Source organism: Pyrgilauda ruficollis, unplaced genomic scaffold (genome assembly GCF_017590135.1).
Source record: "Pyrgilauda ruficollis isolate IOZ18807 unplaced genomic scaffold, ASM1759013v1 scaffold54, whole genome shotgun sequence".
Taxonomy (NCBI): Eukaryota; Metazoa; Chordata; class Aves; order Passeriformes; family Passeridae; genus Pyrgilauda; species Pyrgilauda ruficollis.
In genome coordinates this window covers 4,569,432-4,592,194 of record NW_024527044.1, presented here as the reverse complement: position 1 = coordinate 4,592,194, position 22,763 = coordinate 4,569,432, and the positions used below count along the sequence as shown (strand labels likewise).

The following is a 22,763-nucleotide window of genomic DNA, read 5'->3' as shown; positions in this document are numbered from 1 at the left end:
AAAATAATGCATTGAAAGAACTGAAGCAGCTAAGGAATGGAAAAGAATACTCCTGACTTTTTGTCATTGAGCATATTAAAATATGCTTTTTAAGTGTAAATGCTTTAAATGAGAAAACATTAATTCATATATGTTTCTAATACAGAAGTTATGCTGCTCAGGTTAGATAGTAGAAAAAAATTCTTTAATATGAGGGTGGTGAGGCCTTGGCACAGGCTGCCCAGAGAAGCTGTGGGTGCCCCATCCCTGGAAGCATCCAAGGCCAGGGGCCTGGAGGAGCCTGGAATAGTGGAAGGTAAAGATCTTAAAGTTCCCTTCCAACCCAAGCCATTCTATGAGTATCAGCTTTCTAGCTAGTATAATAAATTCTGTGATAATCTCTAGGGTTGTGCTAGATGTGTTACTGTATAGCATGGTATCGTTTAAACTCAGGAAATACTCCCTATGAAAACAGCTGGAATATCTTTTTTTTTTCTTTACATTCAGTTATCTTGACATCTGTAATAACCAGGGTGGCAACATAGTACCTGTGCTGTCAGGTGTTCATGTATATACTGCAATTCAGTGATAGAAAAAGAATTTTACACAGATAGATTAAAAAAATTTTTTTTTGCTAACGTAAGTTTTTATGGGCTTCTGAAGAAATTAAAGATTTTAATACCTAGATGGGGCAGGGCACAGGAGGGCACAAGGGGTTTATGAGTGAGGTCTGTTCTGTTGTGTTTGGTGCAGAGCAGGCTCAGGCAGCTCATGTGGAGCTGCAGCACTGAGAAGGGTCAAGGAGCTGCAGTTGAAGGAAAGTTTCAGAAATCCTCTATTTGTCAAACTGACTTTCCTTAAAACAATCTGCATAAGTCAGTCCTACTGCTCTTGTGAAAAGGGACTGATCCAAACTTCTGCCAGTAACATGTAATGAATCTCATACTATAATTCTCTATATACTGTGCTGCTAAAGACATAATATCCTGTGCAGCCAAGGCTGTATAAAAAAATATGATGTTAGGTCCTTATATAACTTTTAAGACAGTTTAACCTTACAATAACTAGAATAGATATTAATAAAAGATGAGGGAAAATGGATGGCTGGGGCTGGCAACTGCTTAACCAGAGTATTTGTTTTTTATTTCTTCCCCCCTATTCAGATTATGATCCTGGAGTAGATGAATTTTTAGGAATTTTTTTTTTTTTTTTAATATGGGTCTTGTGGTCCTGTGTTTTTTGCAACTTAGTTCGACCATGAAGTGAGGTTTAGATTGAGCCACTTTCAGTTTAGCATAAGAAGCTGTAAATATTCTGTTAAGAAGAAAACAACCCACCCCATGCCAAAATTATGTCACCTGCCATCAGATAAGGACAAATAATCAGAACCATTTAGAAACATTGATCACAGTGAAATAACTCCTCTTGAAGTTTTAATTGAAAAATTGCATAAATGTTTCTCTTTTTGATTAGAATCAAGTACTGTAAAAGACTAAAGCTGTAATGCTGGCATGCTGAACATGTAAAGCAATTCTGTTTTCTTCTACAAATGTTTCTTTTTCCTGCTTTGTAAAATAATTTTTTTGTTCAGAATCTTTTTCTAGACATTCCTCTCCTTGACTTTTCTTTCCAGATTTTGTTTCCTATCCTGTTTGCCATGTTTCCCTTCTTACGTGTCAGGAAATTACCCTACCCTTCTCCATTTTGGTAAGATAACAATCTCTAAGGAAATCCAAATGCTTTATTCCATACACATCCTCTTCTTAACATCGTGAGTGTGGTTTTCAGTTGCAATTATTTGTACTAAAATTTTGGGGTTTCTATTAAAAATGCACTTTTTTTTGTTTGTTTGAATGCCTGTTTTCCTTAGCTGTTAAAAGAAGTTACTTTAAGTAGGCTTTTCCTTTAGGAACTGGTGGGGACTAAAAGTAAGAAAAAATTTATAGTTGAGCTGTTGATAAGCCAAACTTTGTGTTTGTTTGTAGTGAAATATGTTCAGTACCTTTAGCACATCTGGTGTATGAAGGTTGAATGGCTTTATCATTCTGTACACACAAAGAACACAGTCTTGAAGCTTTTGGGCACCTAAATATTTTATAGCTTATAGCTGTCCCCTGAATTTTTGGGGGGAAATCTCAGCAAGATGAGTAATATGAGAAAGGGCAGCATCTTTTTACTCCACAGATTAATGCGAGTTCTTACCTTCTAAAATATTGGATACATGTCACTTGCATCATGGATATTTAAACCCCAGCCACATGAGATGGTGGAACCATGATTTCTTCAGCCACCGTTCAGCTTTGCTTCTTTTTGTGAAGGCTTTTTAAGACAAGCTGCTATGAATACACTTGAAACATTCACAAATCTTAACAAAGCCTCTCATTAATTGTACCTGTCGAAGCTCCTAACAGCTCTGTGGTGGATCCATGGTAAGCTTGTAGAAGAGACATTTCTAATACTCCATGCTACGTAACTTTAGGCTTAGCTCATCTTCTTAGAAAGATGCTCTTGCTCAGACATAACGTCCTTGTGTTGACCCAGATTACCTCCAGATGTGTGGTATTGCTCTTTTGGCACTATGATGGGATTTCCTTTAACAATTGCTGACAGGCTGTCTGTAAGAATCCTATTTTGATAAATCATTTTATTGATTGAAATGGGTGTAGACTGTGAACTTTCAATGGATTTCATCAGTATCTCTATTGGTTTACTGGTTAAATTTTCTCTAAAATAACTAAAAATGTTGTTTAAAAAGAAAAACAATCAAATAAACCCCCTAAGCCCGCAGTAAAACCAATCAACCTACCATCACCACCAAAAAACCCAAACCCCGATCTCCACCAACCTGTGTTTTAATTTCTTCCCTACACCAAAGCAATAAATTGGAAGAGTAAAAACAAAACTTCAGGTAGAGTCAGAATTCCCTCTGACTGGAATCTGCTGGCAAAATCTTAATGTTGAACAATTCTCTCAGTTGTAACAAATTCCTTTAGAAGCTCTTAGAAATAGGAAAAAACTCCTTGGCTTTTGTATTATCCCACCATCTATATTTAAATAGTGCACAGTTCAGGACCCTAGCAGTCTTCAAGTCTTGTCAAATATTGTGGGTTTTTTTTCAAACTTTACATTTTTCTTAATATATTTTTAATATGCCTGATGTTTACTGTTTGTGGAGACAGGACTGGCATTCCAATCATAATAGCAACTAAATTTATAATTATTACTTAAATTTCTGGCAAAATGATTTGTCATTTCTGTGGAATGACAAAAGGATCATTTAAAGTCAGAAATTAGTGAAATGAGGGGAAGAAGGCATAAAATTTTTTCTTGTTACCTTTTTAATGATACCTAACTAACACAAATCCTAATTTGCCCTTTGGCAGCCTGGTCTAGTGGGAGGTGCCCCTGACCATGGCAGGGGTTTGAACAGGGTGATCTTTAAGATTCCTTCCAGCCTAAAGCCCTCTGTGAGTCTGACAGCTTTGTACTCTGGGATTGGGGAGAATTGAGTAAACACCATGCAGATGACCCCATGGTCACTGTTGCTTGCAGTGTATTAAATGAAGTACTTTATTGGCACAGACTGGAACAGAAATCCCTTCTCATTTATTTCTCCCTCATCCTCTTTTCCGTCAGCTGCTTGCCATTCATCACTCTTCCGTTTTGTCTTTCTTTTTTTTTTTTTTTCTCTCCCTGCTTGATTAATTGCAGGTGTGATTGCATGTTTACAAAAGACTGTCTTGACATTCTCTTGAATAGAAGTAAAAAGCAGCAAAACTGATTGGTAACAGTGCTATAAAGGAATGGGTGATGAAGTAGGTCTGCTCAGAGCTGTCCAAAGGAGCTGAATGTTCTAAGGCCTCCAAGGATATTAATGCAGAGAACAGATTAAAATCAATTAAAACATTCAGTGGAAAACTTAGTACCTACTTAGTACCTACAGGTATAAAATAGCTTTGACAATGTGTAAGTAAAACTTGGGTTCATCAGACGATTTTAAGACATCCAGACACTGAAGGGGCATGAATGGTCTGGCTCGGTGTACCCAAGGCTTTTTTCTTATCTGACCTTAATGGGAATGCAGGAAAAGAGATACCATAGGTTCTATTTGCTAAATCATAATGTCAAGTAAGAATCAGGGGTCATGAAAAAAAAAATCAAACCCAAAATCTTGAATGTTGTTTATGGTGCCTGTAGTAAATATTGTGTGGCGTTTAAGTTAGTCTATAGAATAAGTGATGATTTTGGGTTGTAAATGATATATAATAACTGTAATCTTATGTCAATGCTTAAATAAAAAGCACTCCTCAATCTCACTAAACATCTGTTGCCAGGTAAGTATGTTTGTTTTTGTGGAGAAAAGGCCAAGTCCTGTTGTTACTTAGGCGAAATACTTACGTTACTGAGACTAGTTGTGGTTAGTTTTTCCTATTATCAACTTTTTTCCTGAAGTTGCCTGTTCCCAGAGGATGTAAAGCATTTCTGCTGATCTGAGAGAGAGGGTTTTCCTAGAGGTGTGAGGATAAAGAGCCTAATGAGCAAAGAGATCTGTGTGATTGAATAAAGTACAAGAGTGGAGTTTTGGAGTGTTTTATTCAAGTCTTTATGAAGTTGTGTATTATCTTTAGACACTCAACATTAAAAAATCTACCCTGCACAGACATAGGTGCAAGTAATGTCTTGTTAGCTTTCACCAGTGTGTGGAGTACACCAGTATGCAATTTACCATTTTGCTTTTATTTTTGTCTTGGTCACTAAACTTGCATTTTCATGATTTTCATGCAAGCTCAGTGACAAGAAAATACACTCTCAAGTAGTGGAATATGGCAGCTCTGAGAGGAAGTAATAAACATATTTTCTGCAGATGCTGCTACATTGCTAGAGCATTTCTTCTGTTCACACAAATTTACTTGAATTTAAGTTCTAGCTGAATTAATTTTTTTTTTCCCAAGGGGGAAAATACAGTTTTCCAGATATGTCAAAGTCATGCAGTTGTTTCAGATACCTCATGTGTTGTACATGCTGAAAATCCTCAAAACACTAAGAATTCTGATAATTCTTTTTTTGTGTCTCAAGTTAAAAAAAAAACGGATACAAAGAACTCAGCAAACCTTTCTGGTCTTGATGGTGGTCTCTGTTTTCATCTTTTGTAGATCTGTTAAGCTTTGATGATGTAATAGCTACCTCAGATAATCTGTCACACCCGACCGCGAACCGGCCCAAGATGCCTGGTAGGAGGCTGCCTTCCCGTTTCAATAGCAGTAGTCTTGTGAGTATTTTGGGGGTGTTCTCCTCGTAGGGAACTCAAAACTGGCTTCCCAGGAAACAGGACTACACTGGGGAACAGTCTTTTGAGGCATTTATCTGAAGAGCAAAATACTTCAGGGGTTCAGTTCCTGTAGGTTTTGTGTGCAGGGAGATCCATTCCCAGCAGGAAAGCGAATGTAAGGGAAACAGCTGGAGCTGTGTTGCAGCTGAGGGAGTGTTTCTGTTCCATGGGGTGTTGCTGCAGGAAATGCTCAGATCTTCTGGCCTCACTGATGGTGCAATAGGTGTGGTACATACACAGATCTGAAAGTGTCTTTAGTGACTGACAGTTGGCCACTATAAATTTTATGCTGCTGTAACACGGGGATTGTGTTCTTAGCGCTGATGTGAGGTTGGCAGATAATGAGAAGCAGGTGGTGCAGTGTCCTTGAAATCAGTTTTTGCCACTGGATGTTGCATAGTTATGCCAGTAACCATCTACAGTTACTGCCCATTTGTGTTTTATGGAAGCACCTACAGGCTCCCAAAAGCGTCACAGACTCAAATATTGCAAATATGCTTGAAAATCCTTCCCAAGATTCCTGTGTTTGATTTAAGTTCAGCTCAATGTGGGGAAGGAAAGTTCTGACTGTCAGGGACAGAAAAGTCTGCTGGTGTAGCAATTTAAGTTTTGTTACTTGGTTTTCCCCTTTAATATTGCATTTTTAGAAACATGGGAAAGGCTTTTTTTTATTTATTTACTTTTAGGTTTTGTTGTTTTTCTTTTTAATTCTGAAAACTTTTTCATTCCTTATGAATGGTTTACCAGGCAAGTCAAAATGTGGGTCCAGAAAAAATTTTGAAGGTGCAGAAAGAAGAAGAAAGTGCCAAACCAAAGCCAGTTGAAACAAAGAAGGTATGATGCTACCAAGGAGCCAAAGGAGTACCAGGGATCTTGGTGACAGGTTCATCCTGTTTGCGTTTCCAGTACAGGTTCACACAATCACCTGAATGCCAGTGCTTGTAGTTATGTACAAGTGAGCTCAGTCATATAGTATAAATAGTAAGAAATTTAGTATTGAAGTTTATTTATACTTGCAAAGTGCAGGAGTTCTGATGAGAACTGCTATATCAGGTGGTATTTCCCAAATAAGTTCCTTATCTGCTCAGCCTTCAGTCTCCTGACAGACAGAATAGCTGAGCAGATCAGTGGAGTGCACAGAAGTTTATAATGATCCAGTGGAATCCATTAAAGCACTTTTTTTTTAAGTGAAGAGGACTGAAGTGTAAGTAATTTTTTTTTTGTGACTACAGGAGAACCTCAGGTAAATCCTTAATTAACAGCTGTATAAAGTAACTATCTCATATACACCAGTAATGCATTCAAACTGGACCTTTTTTTTTACCTTTTATGTAGAAAATTAAGGGAACTTATGCACATTTAGCTCCCATCCTGCTACAATCTGTGTGCTGTAAGCATTCAGTTCATAAAGATTTTACTTCTTACCTTTCTGCCAATTTATTTTTTAGCCATCTGCATTCAGCCCACTGATTCCACCTTCATCTCAGAGACCAAGTTCTGTCATACTCGACTTTTTACCTGGAGACCTGCATCTGAAAGGAGAAACATATGATGAAAAAATTTCTGTGGAAGAGCTCAGGACTCAGATTAATGATTTAATGGGTTTAGTAGATGCCCTGAAGAAAGAGCATGGGTAAATATTTCCTTTATCAATCTGCAAGGGGTTATATAAACATCTTATAAATGTCTTCAATGCCAGACTTTAAAATAAGAAAGCTATTCTATGCCAATAACATATTAATTATTCTATGCTAATAACATATTATTAATTAATAGTGGTATTTTCTGTTGAAATTGATCCTACTAAATGTCCTAAATACGTACAAATTTATGTCAGAGTATTTTTGGAATTTGTACACATTTTTCCGTCCTACTTTGCACTCCTGCATCCATTACATCTTTTTGAAAGTATTTCTTAAACAGTTTGTGCTTTCATTGTGAGGAAAAGTAGTTATTTTTTTGTGGTAATGACATAAATACATGGTGCAGGCCTTGTGTAGCACTGTGCATAAGTACTTGCAGTATTGACATGACTTGTATTCTAAGTAATATATTCTCTGTGTAGAAGTAGCCATGTTATTTTAGGTTATTTTAGCTTGAATTCAACTTTAAATACTAAATAACAGCTCAAATGTGTAAGTAGCTTCCTTAAAACTGGGATTAAAAATTAGGGATAGGTGAATAGCAGTAGGTAAGAAGTGCTGAGTGATGGTGGAAACTTGTGGTCCAACGGATGTGAGGAACTGTTCACTGATGGGCATGTGCCTTGTTTTGTGAATCTCTCTTGTAAAATTTAAACAAGGCCTGTGCATCCTGTCCTCAGTAATGTGAAGTTTCTTTTCCTCCCTTATAACTTCTGTTTCTATCTTAACTATTTTTAGGAGAGAACTGGAAAAGCTAAAGAAGGATTTGGAAGAAGAGAAACTGTTGCGAAGCAATCTGGAGGTGATGTTACCGCTTTGGGAGGGCATGGGGAGTTCAGGGGTGTGTAGGCTTTGTTCTGGGATTTGATGTCACAGGAAACATCTTAACATGACATCTTAACAAGCCTGTTCAGTCTCTTTTTGTGTTGCTGTTTTATTTTGTGATTAAATGAATGCCTCATGAGGCATTTTGATGTATAGAGAAGATCCAAGTTCAGCTTTCTTTTTCTGGAATATTATTTGTAACAATAAGTGTGGTGGTTGGGGTGGCAGTTCAGTTTAGTGCTGTTGGATTCTGCTCTTTTCTAGAAATATGTCCAACTGGACAAGTTCCAGGAGGGACAGTTAATACTTTGCATTTATAAGATTGAAAGTCCTATTTAATTTAAGTAATCAAAAGAAAAACAAAAGTAAATTTCTCTAAATTTTTGGTGAATTGTTTCAATATTAAGTGTGGATGATTTTCCAAAAGAACAGAATGCATCTGAAAAATTCCCTTATGAATGAATGCCACTCCTCAATTTACTGATGAAGAACACTACCTGCAGTGCAATATGATGCCATTAGGTAGTTAATAGGATGAGCTCATTGTAGGAAATTATTTCAGTCTGGTACAAAAGGGCATTTTATTTGTGAAATAGTACATCTTGCTCGCTACAAAGCTACTTGAAACACATGAGAGAAACTTCTGGTGCGTCTCTCTTTAATGTGACTCTAAAGCAATCAATGAAGATGCCTTAAATATGCAGTGGAGATGAAGAGGATGCAACTCCAGGTGTCCTCTACGTCCGTGTCAGGAAATACAAATTAATCCAGACAGTGTTTTGCATGAAAGGCTGTTTTAGGAAGCTGCTCTCAGGTGATGGGGCAGCATTACGTGGGGACCTGTCAGGTGATTGCATAACCCAGCTTTGACTTCTTTTTTCAGAGAGGGTTTATCCAGATAAACTGATTTATCAGTCAGATTTTTTTTTTTAATTTTAAAAAGATTATACCAGAACTGTAGTCAAATTTTTAATTATTTTAAATTCCGGTTCTTTTAGCAAATCAACTTTAAATACTGTACTGTCAGATGCTTCTATGGTGTAATACATGTCTTTGCAATGTAAAGGTTATAACTTTGGTGAAAGCTCAGAAAATTTTATAGCTACCTTAGTAATGACTTTCTTTTCAAAATGTTTGTTTTTTCAGCTTGAAATAGAAAAATTGAAGAAAGCAGTGATGTCTACATGAGACGGTTATGGACTCAATGTTTTTAACTCGCCAGGAATTCAAAGCTGAACGCAAGGAGAACTGACTCTTATTTCATTTTAATGGATGCTCTGGAGTTCTACAGTCTTAAAGAAAAAATATAGTAAAAAAAGGAATATAGTCTTATATTCAGAAAAATAAGAAAACAAAAAAGAGTAATGGTGTAATTTTTTTGCCAATATAAAAGAGGCCTTATTTCTTACTGTGCTGGAATTGCAGACCTTATTTTTTTTGGTTTGCTTGAAAATACTACTGAATCTGTATAGAAAGGAGAGGGAATTCTTAATAGATTTTTATTGAATACCTGTAGCTTAATTTTTAAAGAGATCTATACTATAAATAGGGTGATCTGTCTTTGCAACGAATCTGTAAAATAGTCTGTTGGAAGGGATGGAATGACTGTATTGTAATTGTAGTCACTACTTTTCCCCTACAAGCAAAAGGGAATATATAAAATTTGTATAATTTTGGCAGTCTTACCCAGGGTTATGCTGTTGTGCTTGTCTGCAGTGAGAATACTCAAGTTATGAACAGCATAGTATTAATAATGAGATAGGAATTTGTTAGTGCAATGAAGCAGGTGAAACTCCTATGCATTGTAAAAAGATTGAATGATTTAATTCCAGTAGTTCAGCAGAACGGTTTGTCACTTGCACTATTGGATTAAAAAGGGATTTAAGACTTAATTGTGAAATCATGACAAAATTAACCGTTAAACCACAAAATGCAAGGAATACAGAAACAAAGGGAGGGTCCAGTCTCAACTCAACCTGTTGTGCCTAAAATATTACATTGTAGAGCATGAAAGAGTAAACCTCAAGTTACAGCATCTGTACTTCTGTGTTTCTGAAGTCATCAGTCTTTCTAGTGGTTCAAGTATGCATCTTGATTTGTTTTTACAATAGTCAGGTTTTGTTTATAATATATCTCCAAATAAATCCCTTTGGAACTTTGATACTCTCAAAAGCTCTCAATATTTATATATTTATGCCATAAACTTTCTCAGTATATTGCGTACCTCTAAACTTAGTAACATCTTTGTGTTTTAATAAGCGATTGGAACAATTGCTTTGACATCATTGTACTGGTGTCCAAGGTGGTGTCTTTATGGAAAAGAAGTTGAGATCTTGTGGATTACCATTATCTTTAACCCCTGGGCTCAAAACTTGCACCAGAATAATACACAAATAATATGCAAAGTGATGGGAGACAATGGTGTTTATTGCTGTGTTTGTCTGATTAAAGAATTAAAAAACATACTGCTTTAGAAAGTCAGTCAAATTCATTAGTTCTGTTAATCAGCTCAACTCCTTTAGGTCTGCTATAACTTAAAAGACAAAAGCATGCCACGTAGTTTGTCAACTTCACCAATAAAAGAAGGTAATTAAGCTTCTCTTCATGGGAAGTCATAATATAGTAATTATTCAGTATGTCACTTGTTCAAGTGACATGGAAGTGTTACTGCTTGAGAGTAATTCCACACCATGGGATTCTTCCACAGTTTGTGTCATAAAATACAAATGTCAAAAAGTTCATTGGGAAATGTTTGTCCATTACTGTTTCAAATAGTTCATGAAATCTCATTGAAATCTGATCAATACACTTTGCAGGTATGGAGTAATATTTGCTAGTCAAATTGGTAGTAAGCTGATTCACTCTTAATGCTTTTAACCTTGAATTGCCCAAGTGCATCACAAATGATTTGAGGAATCATGTGCTTCTCATCAGACACTCAACTCTTGCCTGGAACTTATGCCTGTAAAGCAGGTGATAAAAACAAGAATTGAACCTAATGGGGGACCCAGTTTTGTTATACAAGCTCTTCACTGTGATTGGAGCACGAAACAAATCTTGGAAGGGGTTGCTCTGCAGAAATTGTGCCTGTGTGTGAGCTTGCAGAGGATGAAGAGAACAAGACAATCGGCTAAAGCCACAAATGAGAGGTGTTTGTTATTTAATGGCCTTTGTTCGCTATAGCAATAAATGACCCAAGTGCAATGACTTGATTTAATAAACCCTCCTTTAAAAGTCGCTGCTATGAGTATTTGTAGCCATAAGGAAGTTGCCCTGATGTGTGTCTGTCTTGTCTTCAGCTAGTGTTACGTACTGGAGTGGAGGGGGAGAGGGTAATGGTTTTGAGACATTCCACAGTACAAGTTCCTGAGAGCAGTGTGCTTCACTGACTTGTCTACCGGTGCTGTAAAATGATGCATGCTATCCAAACTCAGCAAATAAAATGAGTCTGAAAACCTCTTCAGGCATCTGCTCAGTTCTGTTCAAGATTGTTTTGTATGCCCTTAAATTCTTTCCAAGGAGGAGTGTGGGGGGTGGAAGCAAAGTATTTATAATAGTCTCCTTTAAAGTTTTCAGATTTCCATTATCTCACTGGGATGCTCTGGCTCCTGATTATCAGGGTGGCTTAGGATCCAAACAGTTGGAAAGCTCAGTTTTCCTTTGCAAATGTAACTGGGAATTTTTAACTTCTCAGGATCTATTCATTCCCCTGCTTTTTTTTCCCTCTTGGCCCATATTGAACTGACCTTACTGTGCATCTTCAGAGACTTAATTTAATATTGCCACTCAGTAACAGATAAATTCATGTTTGAATCCCTTCTTGAGTATATAGCGAAGAATTGAAAACTGAGGGTATGGCATGTTTAATAGGAATATGGAAGAGGGAATAGGCACATAAAGAATGGAACAGCAGAAGGGCATTTGTAAACTGCCAGGTTTTCATCAATCTTAAGATTCTCTAAAAATCTTTTGGTAGTACACAAGGTATAGTTTAAAAAAAAGCAAAATTACAAGTGTACTCGATTTTTTCCACAAAGATGCTTTTTTTCATTAATATACACAGAAGTGAATTTCTGATGGAAACCTGTGATTATTGCAAGATTTGAATTGTACAGCAATTGAACTTTTGAATCTGTTGAACTTTTAAATAAATACCTTGTATTCATTAAGATAGCACAAGTCTGTTGTTACCTCTCCAAAGGAAATGGTGAACCCAGGTTCACACAGCTGCCTTTTGGCTGCTCTAAAAGTTACCTGAGATGCTTCTGATCTCTGAGAAAGCAGGTGATGAGCACAGCTGGTTGCAGATCTTGGGTAATTGGATTTTGCAAGCGCTGAGAAGACAAACCCCTCCCTGTATGTGCCTGAGGAATGCAAACAACCCCAACCAGCTTGTAAAGCGTCAGACTGGTGGTGCTGGGGTCAGGGTTTGCAGTGCCTCTTTGTTGGGACTCATGGTTTTAATCTCTCCAAGCCCCTTGGGAGCCCAGATTGACTCTGCTTCCATCTGGGAGAAGCGTGTGGGTGTCTGAGGGCTGCAGGATGCTGGATTTTGTGTCCTTCAGAGAACTCTTGATGTTGAGGAGGTGTTGAGAATCAAGGACCGTTCAGTTTTGCCATCACAGTAAAGGTTCAGGGAGTGTGTAGAAGCACAGCTCCAGGTGACATGGGCAAGAAGCCCTTTGGAACATGTCCATACCTTGACATGATACAGTTTTTAGCTTTTCTTACTTTATTTTTTCAATTGATCTCTATCTAGTATTGTATCAAGTACAAGTGATTTCACCTTCCCAGGTTGTGTTGACTGTGCTTGATTATGCCTGACTAAATTCCTACTTGATTCTGATGTCAGGCTGGTTGTATCAAAGCAGAACAGTAAATAATACCTGTCTTTAGGTGAAAACTGGAGACATGCCTGTGACTGAGAACTGGCTGGAGTTGTGACAGCAGACAAAATGACAGGAAGCCCCATAAGCTCCTGACAAACACACTGCAGGAATGTAGAAAAAAAAAAAAAATAATGACCGGAGCTCTTCCAAGTCAGTCCTGTGCGAGGAGTGTTAGGAATTGCTCTTCTGTAGTGATAAACCACTTGCTGTACATTTCTGGCTATTGGAGATCTGGCTCTTGGAGGTGAGGTGATATTTAGAGATCCAACAGTGACCATGGCACAAGGTTCAGCAGATGACTGTCACTCTTTATGATGGGGTAGCCCTGAAGAAAGGGTTATTTCCCCACTGAGCTTTTCAGCTGCACCAGGTGCTGGCAGTAGTGTGCTCTTGCATTTATGAAGGATAGTGCATTAACTTGACCAGATTTTCATCATTAATGTTTTGAAGTCTTCAAGAGATAGTTGTTTGGAGAAGTTGTGGATGCCCCATCCCTGGAAGTGTTCAAGAACAGGTTGGAAGAGGCTTAAAGCAACCTGGGACAGTGGAAGGTATCCCTGCCCATGGCAGGGGGTTGGAACTGAATGGTCTTAAAGGTTTCTTCCAGCCCAAACCATTCCATGATTCCATGAAATACAGGAGAGCAGCAGGAAGGGCACCAAGCCCACAGGTGTGACTCATCCCTGTGGACTCCTGGCAGAGGTGGCAATCTGGCAGATTTGTGGGTGTGTTTATAACGTGTTTTGTCATTTTGCAGCGCAATACCTTCATCTGCAGGTTCCTCAGCTTTAATTCAGTCAGGCAAGAAAAGAAGCAGCTGCTGCCCAACATTATTTCTTCATGGGAAATCTCCAAGTGCGTCAGGGCACCCAGGCAGGGCTGGGTGAGAGTGAGACTGGGGCAGGATGGCAGCAGATGAGTGGTTAGAGAGTCACATCTGAGACCTTGGGGATCCCTGGCTGGGTTAACTTTGCTCACAGTATTCCCCAGACTTCTGAAAACGGTGAGTACTGCCACAGAACATCATTATTGCAGAGCTGCTGGAGAATTACCAGTGGTCTGTGAAATTGGTTCATTCGTAATCTAAAATGCATTTAATTACTAAGGCTGTTTTTACTTTACACTTCTTTCCTTCATTTTATGTTCTCTTTACATCTGTGAATATAATTATATATTTCAATTAACCTTTGGGTTTTTTTTTTCCTTGTAGTTTTTTAATTTGTCTCTAATCAGTGTTGTCAATTTCAAGAAAATGAGGAGTTTTCTTATGGCTACATATAAAGATTACTCTCCTCTTAGAACTTGCTTCACCTAAAGCTACACCTTCCAAATATGATTCCTTTAAAAATACAAATAATACCATTCTGAAGAATTAATAGCTTTACTTTTTATCTTTAGATGACCATGTGAACAATAAAGCCTCCTGCTGCAGCCTTTACTTGCTTGGTAGCAATGCCAGGTTATCATGTTATGGTGGTTTATTGAGTTTTAAGCAAGCCATCTGGCCATTCAAGCCCTAAAACCCATAGATTAAGTTCTGTAATAATGGGTTTAATACTTCTAATAAATGTTGAAGTTACAAGTTTGTAGTATTTGGAAAAATATATTTCTTCAACAAATTATTGGAAGGTCAGTATAAATCTTAACTTTGTAAAAAGCGTGCTTGTAACTTTTTTGTGGAGGACACCTTTCCCTGTAAACGTAGCTGTAGTTTGTTTTCTGGAGCAGTGGACAGGGGAGTGAGGTGACTCCAGGTGATGAGGGACCCTTTGGCCAGAGACTTTGTGTCCAGCACTGGGGGGTTTATCATTATTTGGACAGATCCCTCTGTTTGCTGTGCCCACATGGGGCCAGACTGCTGTGCAGTGCATTCTACCAGTAGTTAAAATCAAGAATATGCTTGGGGTAGAGGAAAGGAAGATAGTTCTGTAGAGTTTTACAAGATACTTCAATTTTACACCAACAGGAGTCAGAGTAAGGGATTTTTAACGTAAGGCTGTGAGCATTAACAAACATAGGGATTACTTTTTGAATTCATGGGGTTTCTTTGTTTTTTTGGTATTTTTTTTTTTTCTCTTTGCTCTCTTGTAACCACTGTCCATCCACTCTCTCCTTGTTCTTTCCCTTCTCTTGAGGGCTTTGGAATGAACTGGAGAAGTAGGATCATCAGCTGGTGACAATGAGCTGGGTGTGGAAGTGTCCCCTTACTGGAAACTCCTTTTCACATGAGAGGGTATTGACACCTCAGCTGCTCGTGTGCCTGTGTCCGGGTACATGGAGGGAACAGAAACCTCTGGAATAGAAGTTATCATGCTTACAGCTTCTACAAAGGCAGGGATTATCGGCAGTAGATAGTTTATGATAAGAGATAAATCCTTTCCCTGTTTGTGCTTTCATGTGGCCCAGTGCCACTATACCCATGTTTTTTTTCCTAAAGGAACAGTGGCTTGCTGCTGCCTTGCTTGTTTTGCCCCAAGTTTCTCCAGCTGCACAGTGGTTGCCTTGGCAGGCTCTTGCAGTGCTGGCACTGGGTGGTTTCCAAGATGAGTCAAACAATGCAGCCGAGCGAGCTCCGTGTTCCACTGCTGGCAGGGGCCGGTGTCTCGGTGAGCCCGAGGTACTTGGAGATGTCCCAGATTTCTGCCTCACTCAGAGGTAACAGCCCTAGGTGGGGTTCCACCTGCAATTAAATACAAAATGAATGTGAATTAATTAGTGGTGAGACACGATGAGCTCAAGGATTCCAAGCTGTGAAATGGAATTAGGGCTAGGAGCTGACAATAAACATTTAATGACTGCGGAAATCAGAAAGGAATTCGGTGCAGCCTTTCACCCCAAACCTGTAGGTGTTTCCCAGCCACCTCCCCTTCTTTGGCAATATTGAGCTGAATATTTTGCTTTGTTTCTCCTGATCCATTTTATTTCCTTAGAAGAGCTAGTGGGTGCTAGCTTTTAAGCCAGAAAATGCTTTTCATATTAACAGCTGAATTCAGAGGTTGGCATGAGATTCTCCTTAAGAGCTACCTTAGAAATTCAGTGCATTATTTGAACTCCTTCATGGTAATTTCATGATTAAGTAATAAACCCTACAGATCTGAAAACAGAGCATGGTGGACAAACATCACAGATGAAAGGGGCAGCCAGCTGTGTGCCTGGGCCTTTGATGCTGTCAGATGGGAGAGCTTGGAGCCTCTGGATGGGAAAACACATCTCTGCTCTCCCAGTGCAGAACCCCTTCTGCTTCTGATCAGCATCATCTGTGCTGATCACTGTGTGTCAGGGGAAAAATTGAGGGGCTCCTCTCAAGGCATGATAATTTGATGAGGTTTTTCATGTTGCCTTCTCTTGAGATCAAGCTGTCATCCTGTTTTGTCACTGTGCATTTGCTTCTTGCTTTAGCGCTTTAGCTCACTAACTTTTATTTTATTTTTGATTTTTAAAACTAAATTAATCTACTTATACTTGTGATGATAGAAGATCAGTGTCTCAATTCTTCTGAACCCACAGCAGTGGTTGCTTTTGCCTTGGATGTCAACATGTCTAACATCTAATAATGAGATTTGATGTATCAAATTGTTTTCCTTCATTCCCTTTGCTAGATTATTTTTCTCCAACAAATATGCCTGTAACAAATTGCATCCCAGGATGTTCAGCTTTTATTAAGGACTGTGAGAAACTTCATGGAGGGAACAGATGTCTGAATACTTCTGCAAAGGAAATAACTCTTCACTCTGGCCCTTGTTTATCATATTTTAATTTCTGGGCCCTGAGTGCCCACGTTTCCAGCTCATGTGGCACGAACTGCCCAAGGAGAGCAGAGCACTGGACCCAGTGGAGATGAGACTGTCCTACATCACTTCAAAAGGGACCCACAGGCTGAAATGCTAATGAATAAGCTCTCCATCTTGCAGTTTACAGCATTGGACAGATTTTTTTTTTCCTTTTTTTTTTTTTTTTTTTTTTTTTTTTTTTTTTTTTAAAAAGGGGTTCACAAGTCATTCTCAGTAAAGGAACTGAATTATGAATGCCTGAAAATCACCTTGCAAGTGCAGTAGGGACAAAGGTTTAACTCTGGCAAACGTTTAACTGCTTTTTTACTTATAAGACTGTGTTCAAAAAGTGGAAACAGAGATGTCTAAATTTCTTTAATGTCTTTATTCCAGGAGGAAATCAGCACATGAGTGGTGATGGATGTGAGGGTGACCTACTGCCTGCTCTTTTGGGCTGTACACTTCTTCCTTGCTGTGCCATACACCACTCCCAGGGTAAGTTTCACTAGACCAGGCTGCTCAAAACCCCATCAAGGGACCTGGAACACTTCCAGGGATGGGTCAGCCACAGCCTGTCAGGACAGCCTGTTCCAGTGTCTCACCACCCTCATCATAAACAACTCCCTCATCTGAGATCTGTGCATGAGCTCAGTGTCACTTCAGTAGCAGGGTCCAGCTGAAGGTTTCATATATGGAGGCATGTAAAGTAGAGAGTTCTCAGGTGGTCTGTATGAGCAAAGAGCCACAAGCTCTGCATCCTGGACCTCAAAAGGACTATTTTCTTCTTGAAATCTTTTCTGGTTTGTGCCAAGGAGTCATCTTTTACTTATTTATGTAAACATTCACTCTACGTTCCACTTCTTATTTTTCAGGTTCTCAGTAACGAATCAAAGGCTGGTGAGGAGCAAGGTACAGTGCCTGGTTAATGCTTTGTGAGATGTTATTAGTTATCAATACTTCATACCCCTGATGCATCACAGACCATGGTATGCTGTCTTTCACCTTGTAACAGTGTCTGCTTGGTTTGTTTTCCAGATGCCTGTATAAATCTCATTCCCTGCCAAGATAATGGAGCAATTTGTATTCAGCCTTGCTCTCCCTCCTTCCATGGGGAGACAAGCTTTGTCTGTGAGGACAGAAAGTGGCAGATGCTGTCAGATGCTTGTGCAAGCCTGGATGTTCAGTCCCTTTTTCAGGTGAGGATGCTGTTGTGCACCTTGCCCTGTGCTTGTAACTTCTTGGGAAGACAGACCCTCTTTCCATGGGCTTTCAGTCTTGAGCAAAGGGAGATGGGATCCTGAAACACAGAATACTTTGATACCAGGCTCTGACTTCATGGAATCAAGAACTGTTTAGGTTAGAAAAGACCTCTAAGATCATTGAGTGAAACCATTAACCCAGCAGCACCATTTCACTGCTGAACCACGTCCTCAAGTGCCACCTCCACACATTTCTGAGCATGTCCAGGAATTGTGGTTCCACCACTTTCCTGGGCAGTCTGTTCCAATGCCTGACCACCATTTCAGAAATTTTTCCTAATAACTAAACCTCTCTTGATGTGACTGGAGACCATGGCCTCTTGTCCTATCACTTGTTCCCTGTGAGAAGAGCCTGACCCCCACCTCATTATTATAATGCTTCAGGTAGTTGTAAAGAGTGATACAGACCCACCTTGAGCCTTCTTTTTTCCAGGCTGAACATTTCCAGATCCCTCAGCCACTACTCATCAGACTTTGCTCTAGTTCTTTCACAATCTTAAATCAGGTGACAGGAAATAAATTTGGGGGATTCTTGTGTGGAAACATAATTCAGAAATGAAGTTACCTTGTTTACTTGGCTGGTGTTCCTCATGTGGATCTAAACCAAGATAAGAACACAGCAGGAGGAAACTGAGGAAAGGACAACACCAAAGTGTGTAATAATCAGATGATGTATGACAAATTCTCCTCTGCTGCAAGGTCCTTAATCAAATTACTTCAGGAATAAGACACTGCATTTAGTTCTTGCCCCTTCTTGCCCCCATGTGTGTAGTATAACTATGATATTCTTCTCAGGAGAGCTTTGATCCTGGTTTTCAGTCCATCTGGCACCTTCTCTGCACACCCAGCACTGCATCTCTTGCCTTGTTGTAGCTGTGGCTTCATTTTCATGCTTTTCATTAATTTTCTCAAATCTATTTCCTCCCTCCAGAGGATATCCCAAAATGAACTCCCATGCTCTGAAGGACATGCTGGTGGTGCTGGAGGACACCTTCCTTTTGTAGGAGGAGGAAAGCTAGGGTCTGGGAAGCCTGGAGATGGAGCAAAACATTTTGGTGCTGGGAATCATAGCTGCCAAGCTGATTTTTCATGCATCATCCCAGATATCCTGTCTTCACCAGCCATCCCAGGAAATATTGCTGATATAGTGGAATTGCTAAAGAAGATTTCCCTGCTGCTATCAGAGAATGTCACTAGAAGAAAAATGCAGGTATTTACTTTTATTGGCTTTGGGAGGTGCTTCTGAGCTTTATGGAGCATCCACAAGTATTTTGTCCTTATGGTCACTGTCCCATGAAGTGGTGGCTGCAGGTGACATGGAGATCACCTGGAAAGAGTTTCCAGAGTGGGATATTTTGTTGTCAGAGAAACTTTTTGACTTGTACATGTGTGATGAAAATAGATTGTGGAGCTATATTTCTTGAAAAGCAAAGGTTTCCAGGAACTGCTATTGTAGGCTTGGGCTAACAGTACAAGGAAGAATCACTTTCTAAAGTATGACACTGTAGGGAAGGCAGCCTTGTACAACAACAGCTGAGATCTTTCTCTGATGAACTCAGAAATCAGAGAGCGGGGGAAGAAATACAGACAGGGTGGTAAAAATCAGACCTGCACTGTGGGTCAGCATCTGGAATAGAACTAGGGTGTCCTTTTTGCTTTATATTTACTTCTCTAATCACCTTTTGATGGAGGATATGAAGAGGATAGGACAATTCTAGTAAGGAGATGTTTGGGTTTGACTGGGATGGGTCGTGGGAATATATTCATTGTCAAAAGGATTATTCCTTTTATAGAAGTCACTCATGAATTAAATAAGCTTTTTTGGAGGCACTGCCAGGAGAATAATATTTGGTTTCTTCTAACATAAATAAATTCTATTTTGCTTGTTTATTTCAGAGCTACAGCAGGATAGCAAACCATATTCTGAACAGCTCCATCATTTCCAACTGGGCTTTTGTAAAGGACAGAAATGCTGGTTCAATTTTACTGGACTCAGTGAATTTATTTGCCGGGAAACTTCTCCTAAGAAATGGGTCAGAAAGTATCCAGGAGCCCTTCATTGCTACCAAAGGCTACAGCATACACAGAAACACTTCAGAAAAGAGCTTTGACTTTTCCATGGAGTTCAACAGCACAGGCAATATTACTGGGCACGTGGTGATTCCAGAGGAAGAGCTGCTGAGGTTGCCCAGGGCTTCCAAAGCCATCAGCGTTGCATTTCCAACGCTCGGAGCCATCCTGGAGACCAACCAGCTGGACCCCGCTTTTGTGAACGGGATGGTGCTGTCGGTGTCGCTGCCAGAGGAGCTCCAGAGCATTTTGCTGACCTTTGAGAAGCTGAACAAGCTGGAGCAGGCGGGGGCTCAGTGCGTGGGGTGGCACTCGGCCGAGCGGCGCTGGGACGCCCGGGCGTGCGAGCTGCGCGCCCACAACGTCTCCGCCGTGGTTTGCGTCTGTGCGCTCCGGCGCCGCACCTACAGATCCTTCTCCATCCTCATGGCCCCCGCCGCGCCGCGCAGCGCGCTGCTGGGCTCCGTCACGCGGGTGGGCCTGGGCCTGTCCATCCTCAGCCTGGTCCTCTGCCTCCTCGTCGAGGCTGTGGTCTGGCAGCACGTCACGAAAACTGAAATAACCTACATGCGCCACTTCTGCTTGGTCAACATCGCTGCCTCGCTTCTCGTCGCTGATGTCCTGTTCATCCTGGCTGCCATTGTGCACAACACAGCCCTAAACTACCAGCTGTGTGTGGCAGCCACTTTTTTCCTTCACTTTTTCTACCTTGCCCTGTTTTTTTGGATGTTTACCCTGGGCCTCTTAATTCTCTATGGATTATTATTAATTTTTTTTAAGATAACAAGATCTGTATTCTTAGCCGCAGCATTCTCTATTGGATATGGATGTCCCTTGGTCATATCTATCCTCACTGTTGCTATTACTGAACCAAAAAATGGGTATTTAAGGAGTGGAGCTTGCTGGCTCAATTGGTATGAGACAAAAGCCCTTTTGGCTTTTGTTGTCCCTGCCCTGAGCATCATTGTGATGAATCTCATTGTGGTGGTCGTGGTTGTGGTGAAGACTGGGAGATCCTCCATCGGAGAAGGCTGCAAGTCACAAGATTTGAGCAGCATGATCCGAGCCAGCAAAAACATTGCCCTTCTGACACCTCTGCTGGGCCTCACCTGGGGGTTTGGATTAGCCACAATCATCGACAGCCGCTCCCTGGCCTTCCACGTCGTGTTTGCACTGCTGAACGCCTTCCAGGTAAGCTCTGGGAACCTGGGAGTAGTGTGCGTGCTCAGACCTTGAGCCTGGCATGAAGGTACCGGATCAAAGAGGGGCTGGCAGCAGGTGTGTGTGAAAAGTAGGATCTCAGCTCTCCCTTCCACTCAGTGCTTTCCCATGGCACACGCACAGGCATCCCGGGTTGGTGTTTTAGGTGCAGATGGGTCATGGGACAAACTGGTCTGGTTTGAAGTGGGATGAAGAATTAACCCCATGATTGATTTCTGTTAGATGTAAAGTGCACCAGTAAACGTCCATAACTGCAAAGGTCTGATCCTTATCAGTTAACAATTACACAGAAAATTCTCCCTTCCAGTGAAGGTGACACTGGCCCAGGTTTCCCAGAGAAGCTGTGGATGTCCCATCCCTGGGAATGTTCAAGACCAGGCTGGATGGGGCTCTGAGCAACCTGGTGTAGTGGAAGTGTCCCTGCCCATGGCAGGGGGTTGGAACTGGAAGTCCTTTAAGGTCAGTTCCAACCCAAACCATTCCATTCCATAGCTGATTCCATGGTTTTGATTAGCTCATCAGCATAAACACCCAGTGTTACCTGACACACTGCTGCACACCCAGTCTGCCTTAGCTCTTCTTGGATCAGGCTGCACTGGGTGGGCTGAGAAGGTCCTGGTTTGTTACCCATCCATCCAGTTCTTAGTCAGGATTATCACAGTTTATATCCATTCCTGATGTTCCCAGAGAGCCCACGTGACCTGGGTGGATAAACCCATTTTGTTCATTGCTGTTACCTGAATCACAGGTGATGAGATCTCTCCTTGATGAAAAGACATCTAGAAACTTAAGAAATATCATGTGGTTATGCTGGTTTTGTTAACTGTTTTTGCAATTTCTTAGGGATTCTTCATCCTGTTGTTTGGGACACTTCTGGACAGAAAGGTACTTATTCTGGATTATATGAACATTTTCTACACCTTGAGAAATTGATCCCTTTAATATTATTTATTTAAATCTGCAGACAAGAGAAGCCTTAAGGATGAACTGCTTTTCATCAAGGCGGAAGTGGGGTCTGGAAAAGGTAAAGTTTATTTATTTTCCCATTAAAGGCTAATTTACCAATTTGTATGTTGGAAGAATGGAACCATCCACGACATCTTACACCATGTAACATGTTTGAAATGTAAATTCTTGCTGAAGGACATACAGGTATCTCAAAAGTCTGCTCAGGATATTAAGCTTCTGAATATCAGAAGTGGCAATTGATAGATTTATGTGACTGCTGCATAACCTACTGCTGTGGTTACAAAGTTAAAAGTGGTATTTTTAAACAATCTCTTCACCTGCAGATGTCAAAGCCCTTTTGCTAGACAGTCCCAGTAACTTTTTTCCTCATGTTAGATTTACTTTAAGGTCACTGAATAAGGAAGGAACAGAATTAGGAATCAGAAATCCCAATACAATTACCTGTTTGCTGCCTTCACAAAAATATGGATCTGTATGCCAGCAGGGCTGCTTTAGGATGTCAGAGGATTGTTCTGCTTTCATCTGAGGGATGGAAACCACTCAGAGCCCAGCCAGTGTCTTTGGTGCTAATTGATGTGCACTCATGAGAGCTTGTGGTTCTTTCAAATATCAGAACAATTAAAGCAATTCAACCTCAAGGAAACAAACTGTATTTTAGCAGCTTCCTACAAAAACTTTGGCAGAACTGAAGTGTTGACATCACTGAGCTGGTGTTTCCTACCTCTACAGGAAAACTTTTGTTTGTTGTCCTTAGATTTCTTTTGGTACCAAGGCTTAGTGGTTTCACACAGTATTTATAAAAGGGAGTG

At 40.2% G+C, this 22,763-nt stretch overlaps 2 protein-coding genes across 3 annotated transcripts in view; both read left to right on the top strand.

The window, feature by feature from the left end:
- Window positions 1-11,235, top strand: part of LOC121360799 (CD2 associated protein) — a 76,577-nt gene extending 65,342 nt beyond the window's left edge. Inside the window, exons 14-18 of one of the 2 annotated variants that reach the window (XM_041480881.1) lie at window positions 5,133-5,248; window positions 6,056-6,142; window positions 6,757-6,941; window positions 7,690-7,753; window positions 8,923-11,235. In XM_041480881.1, coding sequence (XP_041336815.1) covers window positions 5,133-5,248; window positions 6,056-6,142; window positions 6,757-6,941; window positions 7,690-7,753; window positions 8,923-8,964 — 494 coding nt within the window. In that variant the 3' untranslated portion in view covers window positions 8,965-11,235. The remainder of the gene's footprint in view (window positions 1-5,132; window positions 5,249-6,055; window positions 6,143-6,756; window positions 6,942-7,689; window positions 7,754-8,922) is intronic. The other variant, XM_041480882.1, reaches the window with a different exon arrangement.
- Window positions 11,236-16,852: 5,617 nt separating this feature from the next.
- Window positions 16,853-22,058, top strand: LOC121360838 (adhesion G protein-coupled receptor F4-like). The gene is made up of 7 exons (XM_041480951.1): window positions 16,853-16,930; window positions 17,308-17,344; window positions 17,471-17,631; window positions 18,626-18,904; window positions 19,591-20,955; window positions 21,829-21,870; window positions 21,950-22,058. Exons 1-7 carry the CDS (start codon window positions 16,853-16,855, stop codon window positions 22,040-22,042), a joined length of 2,055 nt encoding a protein of 684 aa, XP_041336885.1. The 3' UTR covers window positions 22,043-22,058.
- Window positions 22,059-22,763: the final 705 nt, after the last annotated feature.

Bases quoted from the DNA above. Each gene is read 5' to 3' on its own strand.
- LOC121360838 (XM_041480951.1), top strand. From the start codon at position 16,853: ATGGATGTGAGGGTGACCTACTGCCTGCTCTTTTGGGCTGTACACTTC. The intron at 17,345-17,470 runs GTACAGTGCCTG...TTTGTTTTCCAG, and splicing joins AAAGGCTGGTGAGGAGCAAG to ATGCCTGTATAAATCTCATT. The intron at 21,871-21,949 runs GTACTTATTCTG...TTAAATCTGCAG, and splicing joins GGACACTTCTGGACAGAAAG to ACAAGAGAAGCCTTAAGGAT.